The 20,918-nt window shown below is 36.1% G+C and overlaps 1 protein-coding gene across 4 annotated transcripts; it reads right to left on the bottom strand.

Annotated features, from left to right (window-relative positions):
• Positions 1-1,541: 1,541 nt before the first annotated feature.
• Positions 1,542-19,454, bottom strand: LOC123504746 (tetraspanin-33-like). 4 transcript variants are annotated; one of them, XM_045255536.1, is made up of 8 exons: positions 19,287-19,454; positions 16,899-17,105; positions 15,830-16,003; positions 14,021-14,155; positions 13,642-13,686; positions 13,221-13,337; positions 12,465-12,466; positions 1,542-1,783 (listed from the first exon to the last, which is right to left on the bottom strand). In XM_045255536.1, exons 1-8 carry the CDS (start codon positions 19,362-19,364, stop codon positions 1,720-1,722), a joined length of 822 nt encoding a protein of 273 aa, XP_045111471.1. In that variant the 5' UTR covers positions 19,365-19,454; the 3' UTR covers positions 1,542-1,719. The 4 variants fall into 4 exon arrangements, with proteins under 4 accessions (XP_045111471.1, XP_045111452.1, XP_045111462.1 ...); XM_045255517.1 differs by having other exon boundaries at positions 12,405-12,466; XM_045255527.1 differs by lacking the exon at positions 1,542-1,783 and having other exon boundaries at positions 11,925-12,466.
• Positions 19,455-20,918: the final 1,464 nt, after the last annotated feature.

The raw sequence follows: 20,918 nt of genomic DNA on the forward strand, positions 1-20,918 counted from the left end.
CTAAACCTTGGTTTAACTCAGCCTGTTCTCGTGCTATACATGATAGAGAGGTTGCCCACAAAAGGTACTTGAGCCTTCCATCTCCTGAATCTCATGCACTTTATATCTCTGCCGGAATCATGCCAAGTCTGTTCTTCAACTTGCCAAACACTCTTTCATAAATAGGAAATGTCAAAATCTTTCAAACTCAAACTCTCCTCGTGACTTCTGGCATCTAGCCAAAAACATCTCAAATAACTTCACTTCTTCATCTTTCCTCCTTTATTTCATCCTGATGGCACCACTGCCATCTCTTCTGTCTCTAAAGCTGAACTCTTTTCTCAAACCTTTGCTCACAACTCCACCTTGGACGATTCTGGGCTTGTCCTCCTCTCCTCCTCCCTCTGACTATTTCATGTCTACAATCAAAATTCTTCGTAATGATGTTTTCCATGCCCTTGCTGGCCTAAACCCTCGGAAGGCTTATGGACCTGATGGGGTCCCTCCTATTGTTCTCAAAAACTGTGCTTCTGTGCTTGCACCTTGCCTGGCCAAACTCTTCCAACTTTGTCTATCGACTTGTACCTTTCCTTCCTGCTGGAAGTTCGCCTACATTCAGCCTGTTCCTAAAAAGGGTGACCGTTCTAACCCCTCAAACTACCGTCCTATAGCTTTAATCTCTTGCTTGTCTAAAGTTTTTGAATCTATCCTGAATAGGAAGATTCTCAAACATCTGTCACTTCACAATCTTCTGTCTGATCGCCAGTGTGGCTTCCGGCAAGGTCGCTCTACTGGTGATCTTCTGGCGTTCCTTACTGAGTCTTGGTCATCTTGGCCTCGCTGCACAAGGCTTTCTTCTTCCTCGCATCCCTATTCTGTCCAACTCTCTAATGCAAGAGTTAACCAGTACGCTCAATCCTTCATCCCTTTCACTGGACAACTCTGGAACTCCCTCCCTGCATCTGTATTTCCAAATTCCTATAACTTGTCTTCTTTAAGAGGGAGGCATCGAGGCATTTGCTCCACAAGTTTGGCTGACGCCACCAGTACTTAGGACCACAAACACACGCACAAACAAACACACACATATATATACAGAAATATTTTTAATCAGTACAAATCTAAACATTAACAATAATAACAATAATAATAATAATAATAATAATAATAATGACACAGAGAGAGAGAGAGAGAGAGAGAGAGAGAGAGAGAGAGAGAGAGAGAGAGAGAGAGAGAGAGAGAGAGAGAGAGAGAGAGAGTCCATACGTCTTTTAAAAGCTCACTAGAATTAACAGAACATCTTAAAATAATTACTCAGAATATTAATATTTTCAAAGATATTAATTTTTTTTTTTTTATCGAGATTAACTAAATATTACTGCTTCCATTTTGTACTGTTTATAAGGCACGTGTAGTAGTAGTAGTAGTAGTAGTAGTAGTAGTAGTAGTAGTAGTAGTAGTAGTAGTAGTAGTAGTAGTAGTGGTGGTGGTTGTAGTGGTGGTGGTAGTGGTATAGTAGTAGTAGTAGTAGTAGTAGTAATCACTTTAATATTGTAAATAGACTCCCTCTCTCTCTCTCTCTCTCTCTCTCTCTCTCTCTCTCTCTCTCTCTCTCTCTCTCTCTCTCTCTCTCTTTACAAATTCGCTCCAACATCACTCTCTCTAATATCTGTCTAACATTCTCTCTCTCTCTCTCTCTCTCTCTCTCTCTCTCTCTCTCTCTCTCTCTCTCTCTCTCTCTCAGTAGTGGGGCGCGTCCGTCCGGGTCAACAGTCTATGATATCCTGTTAGTGACTGGCTCTCCCTGTCAAGAAGAAGAGGAGGAGGAGGAGGAGGAGGAGGAGGAGGAGGAGGAGGAGGAGGAGGAGGAGGAGGAGGAGGAAGGAGGATTGAAGAGAAAGAAGGAAGGAGGAAGAAAGAAAAGAGGAGAGGAGGAGGAGGAGGAGGAGGAGGAGGAGGAGGAGGAGGAGGAAGAGGAGGAGAATCTACTTTTAATATCCTAATAATAATAATAATAATAATAATAATAATAATAATAACTACAGTATATATGCATTTCAAGAGAGAGAGAGAGAGAGAGAGAGAGAGAGAGAGAGAGAGAGAGAGAACTACCTACTTTCTCTCTCTCTCTCTCTCTCTAAATCTAAAATTGGGAGAGGACGGGAGCAAAGACACACACACACACACACACACACACACACACACACACACACACACACACTAAAGCATTATAATAACTAAATAATCTATACCAAATTACATCGATTATTATTATTATTATTATTATTATTATTATTACGAGATTAATAAAATAAATGAATTAATTGTTTATATTTGTGGCGAGTTTAAGTCATTGTGTTCGATCTAATGTGTTCAAATGAGCGACTTTATTTATTTATTTTTTTTTTGTATATATAAATAGAAATTGAAAATAAATAGATAAATAAATAGATAAATAAATATAGATAAATAAAAAGAAAAGGAAATTTTTAATGAAAGTGGAATTAAATAAAAAAAATATATAATCAAATGAGCGACTTTTTTTTTTATATATAAACTCAATAAATAAAAAAAATAATAATAAATAAAAAGGAAAGAGAAAATATAACTTGTATGAAATTTAAAAGAAAAAAAAAATCAAATGAGCAACTTTAAATATAACCACAAACTAGAGAAAATAATCAAATGAGCGAATTTTTTTTATATATAAACTTAAACAAAAAAAAATAATAATAAATAAAAAAAGAAAAAGAAAACTTGTATGAAATTTAAAAGAAAAAAAAAATCAAATGAGCAACTTTAAATATAACCACAAACTAGAGAAAAAAAATCAAATGAGTGACTTTTTTGTATATAAAAATAAATAAATAGATAAAACATCAAAATAATAATAATAATAATAATAATTTAACTGAATATTTGAGGCGAATTTATTTAACTGAGGTTTCTTAAAAGGTTTCAAATGAGCATCTTTACTCTTTTTTTTTTTTTTTAATATAAACATCTTGATAATAAAAATGTTGAAACGCGTTACAGAAAAATCATGTTTGTATTATGAACACGAAAAAAACATCCCTGCTTTACTCACACAAAAACATTATAAAAAGCATTAAAAAAAACATTAAAACACACACAATAACAATAATTGAAAATAGAAAAGACAAAAAGCTTCGTACAAAAAAAGCTTAAACAAAGAAACAAAAGCCAAACATTTTTTAAAAGGACAAATGAACACAATTATTTTAAAGCTTTGATGAATGGGCAGTTTTAAAAAGATGTATATATTTTTTTAAGCTTAGATGAATGGACAGCTTTAAAAAGATGTATATATTTTTTTAAGGCAATTTTTTTTTAAAGCTTGTATGAATGGACAGCTTTAAAAAGATGTATATATTTTTTTTAAGCTTAGATGAATGGACAGTTTTAAAAAGATATATATTTTTTTAAGGCAATTTTTTTAAAGCTTGTATGAATGGACAGCTTTAAAAAGATGTATATATTTTTTAAAACACACAATTTTTAAAGCTTGTATGAATGGACAGCTTTAAAAAGATGTGTGTATATTTTTTTAAGACAATTTTTAAAGCTTAGATGAATGGACAGTTTTAAAAAGACGTATTTGTATCTTTCAAAACACACAATTTTTAAAGCTTGTATGAATGGACAGCTTTAAAAAAAATGTGTATATATTTTTTTAAGACAATTTTTAAAGCTTAAATGAATGGACAGCTTTAAAAAGACGTAATTGTATTTTTCAAAACACACAATTTTCAAAGCTTGTATGAATGGACAGCTTTAAAAAGATGTGTGTATATTTTTTTAAGACAATTTTTAAAGCTTATATGAATGGACAGTTTTGAAAAAGATGTATTGTATGTGTTGCGAATCTTTCAAATTTTATAAAGATTGTGTTGCGAATCTCAAATTTTATGAAGATTGTGTTACGAATCTCAAATTTTATAAAGATTGTGTTACGAATGTTCCAAATTTTATAAAGATTGTGTTACGAATCTCAAATTTTATAAAGATTGTTACGAATCTTTCAAATTTTATAAAGATTGTGTTGCGAATGTCAAATTTTATAAAGATTGTGTTGCGAATCTCAAATTTTATAAAGATTGTTACGAATCTTTCAAATTTTATAAAGATTGTGTTACGAATCTCAAATTTTATAAAGATTGTGTTACGAATCTCAAATTTTATAAAGATTGTTATGAATCTTTCAAATTTTATAAAGATTGTGTTGCGAATGTCAAATTTTATAAAGATTGTGTTGCGAATCTCAAATTTTATAAAGATTGTGTTGCGAATCTCAAATTTTATAAAGATTGTGTTACGAATCTTTCAAATTTTATAAAGATTGTGTTACGAATCTTTCAAATTTTATAAAGATTGTGTTACGAATCTTTCAAATTTTATAAAGATTGTGTTACGAATCTTTCAAATTTTATAAAGATTGTGTTACGAATCTTTCAAATTTTATAAAGATTGTGTTACGAATCTTTCAAATTTTATAAAGATTGTGTTACGAATCTTTCAAATTTTATAAAGATTGTGTTACGAATCTTTCAAATTTTATAAAGATTGTGTTGCGAATCTTTCAAATTTTATAAAGATTGTGTTGCGAATCTCAAATTTTATAAAGATTGTGTTACGAATCTCAAATTTTATAAAGATTGTGTTACGAATCTCAAATTTTATAAAGATTGTGTTACAAATCTCAAATTTTATAAAGATTGTGTTACGAATCTCAAATTTTATAAAGATTGTGTTACGAATGTTCCAAATTTTATAAAGATTGTGTTACGAATCTCAAATTTTATGAAGATTGTGTTACGAATCTCAAATTTTATGAAGATTGTGTTACGAATCTTTCAAATTTTATAAAGATTGTGTTACGAATCTCAAATTTTATAAAGATTGTGTTGCGAATCTCAAATTTTATAAAGATTGTTACGAATCTTTCAAATTTTATAAAGATTGTGTTGTGAGCCTTTAAAACAGAGATGAGACTAACGCTACTTTGTCATGCAACTCAAATTACTGGCAATTCAAACTACAATCTTGGAAAAAAATTGAAGTTTTGAAAAATGTTAAATTATTATCGATCTATGAATTACAAGTCAATATTTGTGTTGTATATTTGTACGTATGTGTTTAGATTAATTGAAAAAAATATATATCTATGTGTGTCGGAAATATTGCGTTTGTAAGTGTTTGTGTTAAGTTTTATTGAGATTGAAAAGTTTGTGTTAAGTTTTATTGAGATTGTAATAGTTTGTGTTAAGTTTTATTGAGTTTGATAAGTTTGTGTTAAGTTTTATTGAGATTGATAAGTTTGTGTTAAGTTTTATTGCGATTGAAAAAGTTTGTCTTAAGTTTTATTGAGATTGTAATAGTTTGTCTTAAGTTTTATTGAGTTTGATAAGTATGTGTTAAGTTTTATTGAGATTGTGATAAGTTTGTGTTAAGTTTTATTGAGATTGATAAGTTTGTGTTAAGTTTTATTGAGATTGAAAAGTTTGTGTTAAGTTTTATTGAGTTTGATAAGTTTGTGTTAAGTTTTATTGAGTTTGATAAGTTTGTCTTAAGTTTTATTGAGATTGATAAGTTTGTGTTAAGTTTTATTGCGATTGATAAGTTTGTGTTAAGTTTTATTGAGATTAAAAAAGTTTGTCTTAAGTTTTATTGAGTTTGATAAGTTTGTGTTAAGTTTTATTGAGATTGAAAAGTTTGTGTTAAGTTTTATTGAGATTGTAAAAGTTTGTCTTAAGTTTTATTGAGTTTGATAAGTTTGTGTTAAGTTTTATTGAGTTTGATAAGTTTGTGTTAAGTTTTATTGAGTTTGATAAGTTTGTGTTAAGTTTTATTGAGTTTGATAAGTTTGTGTTAAGTTTTATTGAGATTAAAAAGTTTGTGTTAAGTTTTATTGCGATTGATAAGTTTGTCTTAAGTTTTATTGAGATTGTAATAGTTTGTGTTAAGTTTTATTGAGTTTGATAAGTTTGTGTTAAGTTTTATTGAGATTGCAAAAGTGTAATGTCTTAAGTAATATTAAAAACGTATGTATCACTAAATATTCAGCTTGTAAAGGTGTATGTGTCCGCAGAGTGTTTCGTATCAAAGTACACAAATATAATCGCATACGTAGTTGAGTGTATCGAGTTTGCAAAAGTGTCGTCTTAAATTGTATAAAAAACGTATGTATCACTAAATATTCAGCTTGTAAAGGTGTATGTGTCCGCAGTGTGTTTCGTATCAAAGAACACAAATATAATCGCATACGTAGTTGAGTGTATCGAGTTTGCAAAAGTGTCCCTATTAAAAACAACACAAAAAACACTTTGCAAAAATGTACGCACTTTGAAATTCACACACACACACACACACACACACACACACACACGGATTTCTCGACTGCTGTGCGTTCCAAATACGTAATTTTGGACCAACAGGACATAAAAAAAATAATAACAATAATAATTTGAGATTGTAAAAATGTACCCACACACTCATTCGAGATTGTAAAGATGTACACACACACTCATTCAAGATTGTAAAGATGTACCCACACACTCATTCGAGATTGTAAGGATGTACCCACACACTCATTCAAGATTGTAAAGATGTACCCACACACTCATTCGAGATTGTAAGGATGTACCCACACACTCATTCAAGATTGTAAAAATGTACCCACACACTCATTCGAGATTGTAAGGATGCACACACACACTCATTCGAGATTGTAAGGATGTACCCACACACTCATTCGAGATTGTAAAAATGTACCCACACACTCATTCGAGATTGTAAAAATGTACCCACACACTCATTCGAGATTGTAAGGATGTACCCACACACTCATTCAAGATTGTAAAGATGTACCCACACACTCATTCGAGATTGTAAAGATGTACCCACACACTCATTCGAGATTGTAAAAATGTACCCACACACTCATTTGAGATTGTAAAAATGTACCCACACACACTCATTCGAGATTGTAAGGATGTACCCACACACTCATTCGAGATTGTAAGGATGTACCCACACACTCATTCGAGATTGTAAGGATGTACCCACACACTCATTCGAGATTGTAAGGATGTACCCACACACTCATTCAAGATTGTAAGGATGTACCCACACACTCATTCAAGATTGTATGGATGTACACACACACTCATTCGAGATTGTAAGGATGTACCCACACACTCATTCGAGATTGTAAGGATGTACCCACACACTCATTCAAGATTGTAAAAATGTACCCACACACTCATTCAAGATTGTAAAAATGTACCCACACACTCATTTGAGATTGTAAAAATGTACCCACACACTCATTCGAGATTGTAAGGATGTACCCACACACTCATTCGAGATTGTAAGGATGTACCCACACACTCATTCGAGATTGTAAGGATGTACCCACACACTCATTCGAGATTGTATGGATGTACCCACACACTCATTCGAGATTGTAAAGATGTACCCACACACTCATTCGAGATTGTAAAGATGTACCCACACACTCATTCGAGATTGTAAAGATGTACCCACACACTCATTTGAGATTGTAAAAATGTACCCACACACTCATTCGAGATTGTAAAAATGTACCCACACACACTCATTCGAGATTGTAAGGATGTACCCACACACTCATTCAAGATTGTAAAGATGTACCCACACACTCATTCGAGATTGTAAAGATGTACCCACACACTCATTCAAGATTGTAAAGATGTACCCACACACTCATTCGAGATTGTAATGATGTACCCACACACTCATTCGAGATTGTAAGGATGTACCCACACACTCATTTGAGATTGTAAAAATGTACCCACACACTCATTCGAGATTGTAAGGATGTACCCACACACTCATTCGAGATTGTAAGGATGTACCCACACACTCATTCGAGATTGTAAGGATGTACCCACACACACTCATTTGAGATTGTAAAGATGTACCCACACACTCATTTGAGATTGTAAAGATGTACCCACACACTCATCCTGAAATCCCTGTACGGCAGATTACAAACTTACGAACTCAAAAATCTTACAAAAATAATATCGGAATGCTAAACTTTGTGACAAGTACGCTAATCTTTGCACAAATATACGACTTACAAACTGGAGTACAGGGTTACAGACTTACGAACTCAAAAATCTTACAAAAATATCGGAATGCTAAACTGTTTACCTTTGAGACAAGTACGCTAATCTTTGCATAGACGTACACTTACAAACTGGATTACAGGATTACGGAGGTGTGCGGACATGTTAGGCTCGACAAGGGCACTATGGCTTGCAAAAAATGACGTAGCAAAACAATGATATATCCTTGAGATTCGTGATATAAATTTACATCTACAACCTGCATACATGTTACTGGCACTACATTTTACTGAGTCACAATGTTGCATGTATTGAGATATTTCTGTGCTAATCTACATACGGCCTTTTACAAAATAAAAACATACATCTTTCAAAACTCACAGCATATTACAGACATACTGGCAAAATACATTAAAATAAATTGATTGAGATTGCAAAAGATGTCGGCCCTTCAAATTTACGCTCTAGAAGATTCAAAACATGACAAACGAACATACATCTTTCAAACTGCAAAGATTACTGGCAAAACTCAACTAACAAGGGCAAAACACTTTATCAAAACATATATAAATTTCAAAAGATGTCGACCCTTCAAATTTACGCTCTAAAAGATTCAAAACATGACAAACGAACATACACCTTTCAAACTGCAAAGGTGTACTGGCAAAACTCAACTAACAAGGGCAAAACACCTTATCAAAACATATATAAATTTCAAAAGATGTCGACCCTTCAAATTTACGCTCTAAAAGATTCAAAACATGACAAACGAACATACACCTTTCAAATTGCAAAGATTACTGGCAAAACTCAACTAACAAGGGCAAAACACCTTATCAAAACATATATAAATTTCAAAAGATGTCGACCCTTCAAATTTACGCTTTAAAAGATTCAAAACATGACAAACACACATACACCTTTCAAATTGCAAAGATTACTGGCAAAACTCAACTAACAAGGGCAAAACACCTTATCAAAACATATATAAATTTCAAAAGATGTCGACCCTTCAAATTTACGCTTTAAAAGATTCAAAACATGACAAACACACATACACCTTTCAAATTGCAAAGATTACTGGCAAAACTCAACTAACAAGGGCAAAACACCTTATCAAAACATATATAAATTTCAAAAGATGTCGACCCTTCAAATTTACGCTTTAAAAGATTCAAAACATGACAAACACACATACACCTTTCAAATTGCAAAGATTACTGGCAAAACTTAACTAACAAGGGCAAAACACCTTATCAAAACATATATACATTTCAAAAGTTGTCGACCCTTCAAATTTACGCTTTAAAAGATTCAAAACATGACAAACACACATACACCTTTCAAATTGCAAAGATTACTGGCAAAACTTAACTAACAAGGGCAAAACACCTTATCAAAACATATATACATTTCAAAAGTTGTCGACCCTTCAAATTTACGCTTTAAAAGATTCAAAACATGACAAACACACATACACCTTTCAAAACATGACAAAGATTACTGGCAAAACTCAACTAACAAGAGCAAAACACCTTATCAAAACATATATAGATTTCAAAAGATGTCGACCCTTCAAATTTACGCTTTAAAAGATTCTAAACAAGACAAACACACATACACCTTTCAAACTGCAAAGATTACCGCCAAAACTAGCTTACAAGGGCAAAACACCTTATCAAAACATACATAAATTTCAAAAAATGTCGACCCTTCAAATTTACGTTCTAGAAGATTCAAAACATGACAAACGAACATACATCTTTCAAACTGCAAAGATTACTGGCAAAACTCAACTAACAAGGGCAAAACACCTTATCAAAACATATATAAATTTCAAAAGATGTCGGCCCTTCAAATTTACGTTCTAAAAGATTCAAAACATGACAAACACACATACACCTTTCAAACTGCAAAGATTACCGCCAAAACTAGCTTATAAGGGCAAAACACCTTATCAAAACATATATAAATTTCAAAAAGATGTCAACCCTTCAAATTCACGTTCTAAACGATTCAAAACATGACAAACACACATACACCTTTCAAATTGCAAAGGTGTACCGCCAAAACTCAACTAACAAGGGCAAAACACCTTATCAAAACATATATAAATTTCAAAATATGTCGACCCTTCAAATTTACGCTTTAAAAGATTCAAAACATGACAAACGAACATACATCTTTCAAATTGCAAAGATTACTGGCAAAACTTAACTAACAAGGGCAAAACACCTTATCAAAATATATATAAATTTCAAAAGATGTCGGCCCTTCAAATTTACGTTTTAAAAGATTCAAAACAAGACAAACGAACATACACCTTTCAAATTGCAAAGATTACTGGCAAAACTCAACTAACAAGGGCAAAACACCTTATCAAAACATACATAAATTTCAAAATATGTCGACCCTTCAAATTTACGCTTTAAAAGATTCAAAACAAGACAAACACACATACACCTTTCAAATTGCAAAGATTACTGGCAAAACTTAACTAACAAGGGCAAAACACCTTATCAAAACATATATAAATTTCAAAAGATGTCGACCCTTCAAATTTACGCTTTAAAAGATTCAAAACAAGACAAACACACATACACCTTTCAAATTGCAAAGATTACTGGCAAAACTCAACTAACAAGGGCAAAACACCTTATCAAAACATATATAAATTTCAAAAGATGTCGACCCTTCAAATTTACGCTTTAAAAGATTCAAAACATGACAAACACACATACACCTCTCAAACTGCAAAGATTACCGCCAAAACTCAACTAGCAAGGGCAAAACACCTTATCAAAACATACATAAATTTCAAAAGATGTCGACCCTTCAAATTTACGCTTTAAAAGATTCTAAACAAGACAAACACACATACACCTCTCAAACTGCAAAGATTACTGGCAAAACTTAACTAACAAGGGCAAAACACCTTATCAAAACATATATAAATTTCAAAAGATGTCGGCCCTTCAAATTTACGCTCTAAAATATTCAAAACAAGACAAACACACATACACCTTTCAAATTGCAAAGGTGTACCGCCAAAACTCAACTAACAAGGGCAAAACACCTTATCAAAACATATATAAATTTCAAAAGATGTCGACCCTTCAAATTTACGCTTTAAAAGATTCAAAACATGACAAACACACATACACCTTTCAAACTGCAAAGGTGTACTGGCAAAACTCAACTAACAAGGGCAAAACACCTTATCAAAACATATATAAATTTCAAAATATGTCGACCCTTCAAATTTACGCTCTAAAAGATTCAAAACAAGACAAACACACATACACCTCTCAAACTGCAAAGGTGTACTGGTAAAACTAGCTTATAAGGGTCAGTTCACCTTACACACATTACTATACAAAAATATATATATATATAAATCTCTTAGAACAATATACCAGTGCAGAGAGGAGGAATATAGAGTACTGGTTCTCCTATCAACTTTATATATATGACCTCTGTAAAAGACTATCGCAAAATAATAGTAGTAGTAATAATAGTTTGGAATTACTAGCTATGTAAATTAATAATGAAAATAATAGTAGTAGTAATAATAGTTTGGAATTACTAGCTATGTAAATTAATAATGAAAATAATAGTAGTAGTTTAGTTAAAGCATAGTGTTAAGATACGTGGGAAATTAATGTAGATATTTTGACATTCGTTCGTGGAAGAAAAAAATTTGAAAACGGAAGAAAAATTTGAATAAAAAAAATTGGAAAAATGAAAAAAAATGTTAAAAAATGAAATGAATGAAATGAAATGAAAAAAGAAAACAAAAAAAATTAAAAAATAAAAATTAAGATTAAAAAAAGAAATAAAAAAATGCACATATACAAAAACGCACACACAGCAAAAACGCACACAAACCCACGTACACACCCACGTACATGAACAAAATGCTGGTGTGTGTACCAATTCTGACCACACCACAGAAAAACGCACACAAGAACAAACGCACGCACACAATCACGTACACACCCACGTACATGAAAAAAAAGCTGCTGTGTGTACCAATTTGAACTAAACGCACACACACACACACGTACACAAACACACACACACACGACTACAAACACACGTACACAAGCTTAAATCACTACTATGTGCGCAAATAACCTGGCTTTCCTTACACGTACACACACACACACACACACACACACAGACACAGACAGACAGACAGACAGACATCACTTATCGAGCAGAGGGCAAGAAGCGGAGGGGAGGGGGAGGAGGGGCAGGGCGGAGGAGTGGATGGGGGGTGGCTGTCAGTACCATCGTGACCTCTGCAGCGCTATCTGGTCCATTAGCGACCTTGCCTGGTGGGTCACGTACATCTGTGGGCAAAGGTCAAGTAAGGTCAATTAAGATTAGGCTTGTTTTTAATTTTTTTTTTTTCAAGGTCAGAGAGAGAGAGAGAGAGAGAGAGAGAGAGAGAGAGAGAGAGAGAGAGAGAGAGAGAGAGAGAGAGAGAGAGAGTGTCCCCTTGCTGCACCACACAGCACACAGCACACACCACACAGCAGGAGAAGCACTGACATCCCAAAGTATTTATAGGCTAATCTGAGCCTCACTGCCACCCTGTCATGTGATGCAGTGTGTCTCCCGGAGGTGCAGGAACAGCTCTGGGAGACACCTGCATACTGAAGACTAGTGCCACAGTGCCACAGTGCCACAGCTCCAACTGATCACTAATGCTACTATGCACAGTCCTTAACCCTTCAGTACCATGACGCATTTTTCCACTAATTCTGGTAACTATTTGGCAATTTTATAAAGCTTCAGAAACTTATGTAGTGGTTAGAGTAGTGAAGACTCAGGCCACCAATCTTCTGACCTCCACAGAACCTTGGTAATGTCAATAAAGTCTAATCGTACACATATCTGAAGGTGAAAATACGTCCCAGTACTGAAGAGGCTAATGCTACTCTTGACCTGACCCAGAGTGTGCTCAGTGCTAGGGTCCACTGTGGCACTGTGGCATCTTGTACGGCACACTGAGCTAGGCAGTCTGCTATAAGACAAAAATAAGAGAAAAAGAGACAGACACACACACACACACATCACCACCACCACCACCACACCTCTCACCTGGAAGAGAGTGATGCCGAAGATCACCCCGGCCGCCCAGTAGAGGTTGGACTCCAGAAACTGAATGATGGACGTCACACAGCCATTGGGGTTAATTATCTCTGAAACCTCGTGCCGCTGGGAGGTGGAAAAAATATATGTGAGGTTAAGGGTCGGGGATGTGGGTGTGAGTGGGGGTGTGGGTGCGGTAGAGCAAGATTTTACTACACCGCTGCATTTAAGATTCTTCTACACCTCACCACACAACACCACAACACCACCACACAACATCACACACCACACAACACACCACACCACATCACACAACACCACATCACACACCACCACACCACACCACACAACACCACACACCATCACACAACACCACATACCATCACACACACACACACACACACACACACACACACACACACACACATACCTTTTTTTTCTGCACATCATATCCACACATGGAGTTGAGATGTGTCTGTGAGAGAGAGAGAGAGAGAGAGAGAGAGAGAGAGAGAGAGAGAGAGAGAGAGAGAGAGAGATTAATTCAACATTCATAAAAAAACAACAATAACAACAACACTAACATAAACACAAACAACAATATAAACATTTCTCATTCCTAACTAATTTCCTAACTATTCTCCCCATTCCTAACTAATCTCCTCACTATTTTACCTAAATACACCCAAACACCCTTCAAACACCACTTCAGGACACTCAAACAGAATCAAACACCTTTTAAATGCCATCCAGACCCTTTGAGCCACCATTACCTCTCCCTCTCCTCTCTCTCTCTCTCTCTCTCTCACCATGTTCTTGCGTCTAATACAGCATGAGGCAGGAACTCCACACTTCTCGGCACTCGGACTGTGATCGGAACAGTTAAAATATTCGTTGGCATTCCAGTCTTGGTAACCGTCTGTCGTAATGCCGCAGCACTCAAACTGGGGGTGTAGAGGATGAGAGGGGGGTGTAGAGGGTGTGTAGAGGGGGTGTGGGTATGTGTGTGTGAATTTGTGGTAATAGTAGCAGTGGTTGTAGTAATAGTAGTGTGTGTGTTGGGAAATGTTGTGTGTGTGTGTGTGTGTGTGTGTGTGTGTGTGTGTGTGTGTGTGATATTTCATTAGTGTCTATCTATTTCATTAGTTACACACACATACACGCACACACACACACATAAACACCACAAAACATCACAAAACACCACAAAACATCACAAAACATCACAAAACACCACAAAAAACACCACAAAACACCACACACACACACTCCCAGCACCCGTCCCTCTTACGTACATGTCTCTGCAGCGACAAAATTCACATACATGCACACACACACACATAAACACCCAAAAAACACCACAAAACAAAATTCACATACATGCACACACACACACATAAACACCCAAAAAACACCACAAAACAAAATTCACACATGCACACACACACATAAACACCCAAAAAACACCAAAAACACCACAAAACACCACAAAAACACCACAAAACAAAATTCACATACAGGCACACACACATAAACACCCAAAAAACACCACAAAACATCACAAAACACCACAAAACATCACAAAACACCACAAAACACACACTCCCAGCACCCGTCCCTCTTACGTACATGTCTCTGCAGCGACAAAATTCACACACATGCACACACACACACATAAACACCCAAAAAACACCACAAAACACCACAAAACAAAATTCACACATGCACACACACACATAAACACCCAAAACACACCACAAAACATCACAAAACACCACAAAAACACCACAAAACAAAATTCACATACAGGCACACACACATAAACACCGAAAAAACACCACAAAACATCACAAAACACCCACAAAACACCACAAAACACCACAAAACACACACTCCCAGCACCTGCCTCTACTACTACTATGTCTCTGCAGCGACAAAATTCACATACATGCCACACACACACATAAACACCCAAAAAACACCACAAAACAAAATTCACATACATGCACACACACACACATAAACACCCAAATAACACTACAAAACACCACAAAACACCCAAAAAACACCACAAAACAAAATTCACACATGCACACACACACACATAAACACCACAAAACATCACAAAACACCCAAAAAACATCACAAAACACCACAAAACACACACTCCCAGCACCCGTCCCTCTTACGTACATGTCTCTGCAGCGACAAAATTCACATACATGCACACACACACACATAAACACCCAAAAAACACCACAAAACAAAATTCACATACATGCACACACACACATAAACACCCAAAAAACACCACAAAACAAAATTCACATACATGCACACACACACACATAAACACCCAAAAAACACCACAAAACATCACAAAACACCCAAAAGACACCACAAAACAAAATTCACATACACACACACACACATAAACACCCAAAAAACACCACAAAACACCACAAAACACCACAAAACACACAAATGTCTCTGCAGCGACAAAATTCACATACATGCACACACACACACATAAACACCACAAAACATCACAAAACACCCAAAAAACATCACAAAACACCACAAAACACACACTCCCAGCACCCGCCCCTCTTACGTACATGTCTCTGCAGCGAGTCGACAAAATTCTGCGTGTTCTGACTCTCCCGATAGTCTTCAATGAGCCTCTTTGACAGCAAACTTTCCATGATCTCTCTCGACTTCCACGGAAACAAAATGCATCCGATGGCAAAGATAAGCTCCGCCACTAGGAATATCGTCAGGCTCCAGAAATACTGCGGGTGGAGGAGGAGGAGGAGGAGGAGGAGGAGGAGGAGGAGGTGGAGGTGGTAGTGGTGGAGGTGGTGGAGGAGGAGGAGGAGGGTAAATATGTTGATAATTTCAGAGTATATAAAGATTTTGATTAATTATGATAAAAATTTGTTATTATTGCTATTGCTACTGCTACTACTACTACTATTGCTACTACTACTACTACTACTACCACTGCCACTACTACTACTACTACAAAAACATCCCAAAATCCTTAAAAAACTATATTTAACACCCCAAAAACAACCCAAAATCCCTAAAAATCTTTCATAACACCCCAAAATCCTTAAAAATCTTTCATAACACCCCAAAATCCTTAAAATCTATCTTTAACACCACAAAACACCCCAAAATCCTTAAAAATCTTTCATAACACCACAAAATCCTTAAAAATCTTTCATAACACCACAAAATCCTTAAAAATCTATCTTTAACACCACAAAAACACCCCAAAATCCCTTAAAATCTTTCTTAACACCCCAAAATCCTTAAAATTCTTTCTTAACACCCCAAAATCCCTAAAAATCTATCTTTAGCACCCCAAAAACACCCTAAAATCCTTAAAACCTTTCTCAACACCCCAAAACACCCAAAATCACCCCAAAACACCCCAAAATCCTTAAAATCTATCTAAACACCCCAAAATCCCTAAAATCTATCTTTAACACCACAAAACACCCCAAAACCCTTAAAAATCTTTCATAACAACCCAAAATCTCTAAAAACCTTTCTTAAACACCCCAAAAACACCCCAAAATCCTTAAAAACCTTTCTTAAACACCCCCAAAACACCCCAAAATCCTTAAAAACCTTTCTTAACACCCCAAAAACACCCTAAAAACACCCCAAAACACTCACCAATTTCAAGAGACACAGGTTTTCTCTAAGGGCACCAATACAACCAGCAAAGGAGACAACAAATATGATGCTGCCAAGAGCCACCATCACTCCTGACAAGTCCGTCAAAACAATATATGCTATTTTCACCGATTTAAGTCCGTGGAGGTCCTGCGCGGTGAAGACGACGCCATACAGGCCAATTCCGACCAGCAGCAGGCCAAACAGCTGGAATTGTGGTAGTGGTGGTAGTGGTGGTGGTGGTGGTAGTTGTAGTAGATACAGAAGATTGCTACAAAGATGGTGCCGGGACTTAAGGACCTCACATATGAAGGAAATGGGACTAAAGGACCTCACATATGAAGAACTGAGGGAAATGGGACTAAAGGACCTAACATATGAAGGAAATGGGACTAAAGGACCTCACATATGAAGGAAATGGGACTAAAGGACCTCACATATGAAGGAAATGGGACTAAAGGACCTCACGTATGAAGAACTGAGGGAAATGGGACTAAAGGACCTCACAAATGAAGAACTGAGGGAAATGGGACTAAAGGACCTCACATATGAAGGAAAATGGGACTAAAGGACCTCACAAATGAAGAACTGAAGGAAATGGGACTAAAGGACCTCACATATGAAGGAAAATGGGACTGAAGGACCTCACATATGAAGAACTGAAGGAAATGGGACTAAAGGACCTTACATATGAAGGAAATGGGACTTAAGGACCTCACATATGAAGAACTGAAGGAAATGGGACTAAAGGACCTCACATATGAAGGAAATGGGACTAAAGGACCTCACATATGAAGGAAATGGGACTAAAGGACCTCACATATGAAGGACTGAAGGAAATGGGACTAAAGGACCTCACATATGAAGGAAATGGGACTAAAGGACCTCACAAATGAAGAACTGAGGGAAATGGGACTTAAGGACCTCACATATGAAGGGAAATGGGACTAAAGGACCTCACAAATGAAGAACTGAGGGAAATGGGACTAAAGGACCTCACATATGAAGGAAAATGGGACTAAAGGACCTCACATATGAAGAACTGAAGGAAATGGGACTAAAGGACCTCACATATGAAGGAAAATGGGACTAAAGGACCTCACATATGAAGAACTGAAGGAAATGGGACTAAAGGACCTTACATATGAAGGAAATGGGACTTAAGGACCTCACATATGAAGAACTGAAGGAAATGGGACTAAAGGACCTCACATATGAAGGAAATGGGACTAAAGGACCTCACATATGAAGGAAATGGGACTAAAGGACCTCACATATGAAGGACTGAAGGAAATGGGACTAAAGGACCTCACATATGAAGGAAATGGGACTAAAGGACCTCACATATGAAGAACTGAGGGAAATGGGACTTAAGGACCTCACATATGAAGGGAAATGGGACTAAAGGACCTCACATATGAAGAACTGAGGGAAATGGGACTAAAGGACCTTACATATGAAGGAAATGGGACTAAAGGATCTCACATATGAAGGAAATGGGACTAAAGGACCTCACATATGAAGAACTGAAGGAAATGGGACTAAAGGACCTCACATATGAAGGAAATGGGACTAAACGACCTTATATATGAAGGAAATGGGACTAAAGGACCTCACATATGAAGAACTGAAGGAAATGGGACTAAAGGACCTCACATATGAAGAACTGAAGGAAATGGGACTAAAGGACCTCACATATGAAGGAAATGGGACTAAAGGACCTCACATATGAAGGAAATGGGACTTAAGGACCTCACATATGAAGGACTGAAGGAAATGGGACTAAAGGACCTCACATATGAAGGAAATGGGACTAAAAGACCTCCCATATGAAGAACTGAAGGAAATGGGACTAAAGGACCTCACATATGAAGGAAAATGGGACTAAAGGACCTCACATATGAAGGACTGAAGGAAATGGGACTAAAGGACCTCACATATGAAGAACTGAAGGAAATGGGACTAAAGGACCTCACATATGAAGGAAAATGGGACTTAAGGACCTCACATATGAAGAACTGAGGGAAATGGGACTAAAGGACCTCACATATGAAGGACGACTGAAGGAAATTGATAACAACTCCAGGACAGAATATAGGTTAGGTTAGGTTAGGTCCCTTCCCCCTCCCTCCATAAACCCCCACCCCTTTCCGAGGTCCCAAGGCTTGTTAGACCTAGGGACAAGAAATTCAAGATAGGCTGGAAATTTACCCACAAAAAAACTGAAAAATAGAGGCAGGAAACTATGAGCCACACACACACGTACACACACACGTACACACACACGTACACACACACGTACACACACACGTACACACACACAAAGATACACACGAAACAGGAAACACACACACACACACACACACACACATTTCCTTCATATCTCACCCAAAAAATGAAGTTAAAAGCAAATAGCGTCCATTTAACACAGGGGCTGATATAGGAGTAGTCTCTTCGCCTGGCCATGACGTGCTAAGGGCGTAAATAAGGGAGAAATGAGTCAAATATCACCCCTCCGTCACTGCCACCTACACTCCTTCCTGTCACTTTCTTGCTTTGAGGAAACACTGGAGACAACATGGCGAATCTTTAAAAGGGGACGGTTTGCTTTGTTTTTTATTTTTACAGCAAAGAATAAGGCTTAAAGTTATAAATTGGGAGTTAAAAGAGTAAGATAATAGTTTATATTTATTTTTTACTCCTTTGCATGTGTGATTGAAATGTTTGTCTTGCTTTCAGGAAACTGGAGACAACATAGCGGATCTTTATCACGGGATACTTTGCTTTGTTTTCATCTTTACAGGAAAGATAATGCTCAAATTAGTGAATTAAGAGATAAAAGAGTAAGATAATAATTTATATTTACTTTTTTACCCCTCTACATGCGTTAACAAAATGGTTGTCTTCTAAAGTGAAATTAACATAATATTTCTCCTGTCTCTTATCTATGCACGGAAATGGCAAGATGACAATAGCGGAATATTTCGCAGTACACAAATAAGACTTTTTATGTCAAACTGATGGTAAAATGACGTTAGATATGATAGTCTGAATTAATGGTGGCTGGTTAAATTGTTTTGTCCTTCATACACACACACTCTCTCTCTCTCTCTCTCTCTCTCTCTCTCTGAATAAAGATAATGACGTGTGTGCTAATAATAACTAGTGTGCCTTATCTTCTAGCAGCAGGAAAGCACCCAAGATACGCAACATTTATGCAACATCCGCACATAAATAGTCCTTTAGATAAACACATTGACGTGGAGATAGACTGACAAGAGATAGAGATAAACACGTGGAGATGACTGACAAGGCGCTGAACCTGAAAATTTCGCGCCACAATTGTAATAAAAGTGTGAAATTAGATCAAAATGCACTTAATGATGTATACATATATCATACTATACATGGAGGAGGAGTGTGAGACGAGCATTCTTGTTTATTAAGACGAAAAAATTAATAAGAACGTTTTTTGAGATTCACTGCATAGGGGAAAAAAGATGATCATAAATATTTCTTTAGATAAACACTTAGGGGATAGTGACACGGCGCTGATTGGTCCAGAGATAGCCTGACACAGCCCTACACCTTAATATTCCTGCCCGCGATAGCAATAGAAGTGTAAGATTAGATAGAATACACTTAATGCTGTATACATATATGAAACAATACATATATAAGCTTTATCATCCATATTTCACGCGCCTTCAAGTTTACAAGTCTAAAAACAATCGAGGCTGTGTGAACATCAATCAATATTCTCTGTGGGTGTGTGGTAAGGTCCATTCTCCTGTATTTCACTATTAATTCAACAATACATGCATCAATCAATCTTCTATAGTCCCAGTTAGTGTGTGCATAATGTTTGTTTTCTGTTGATCAGCGCATTGCAAGAACAGCTCACGGTCTGCTTCAAGATGTGACAACCACGCACTTCCTGGGACACCATTCAGATACAGAGCCAGTTAAGGGTGGACAGAATAACCATTTTAGGACTGGTAGAAGATTGACGCCAAGGAA

Source organism: Portunus trituberculatus, chromosome 2 (assembly GCF_017591435.1).
Source record: "Portunus trituberculatus isolate SZX2019 chromosome 2, ASM1759143v1, whole genome shotgun sequence".
Lineage (NCBI taxonomy): Eukaryota > Metazoa > Arthropoda > Malacostraca > Decapoda > Portunidae > Portunus > Portunus trituberculatus.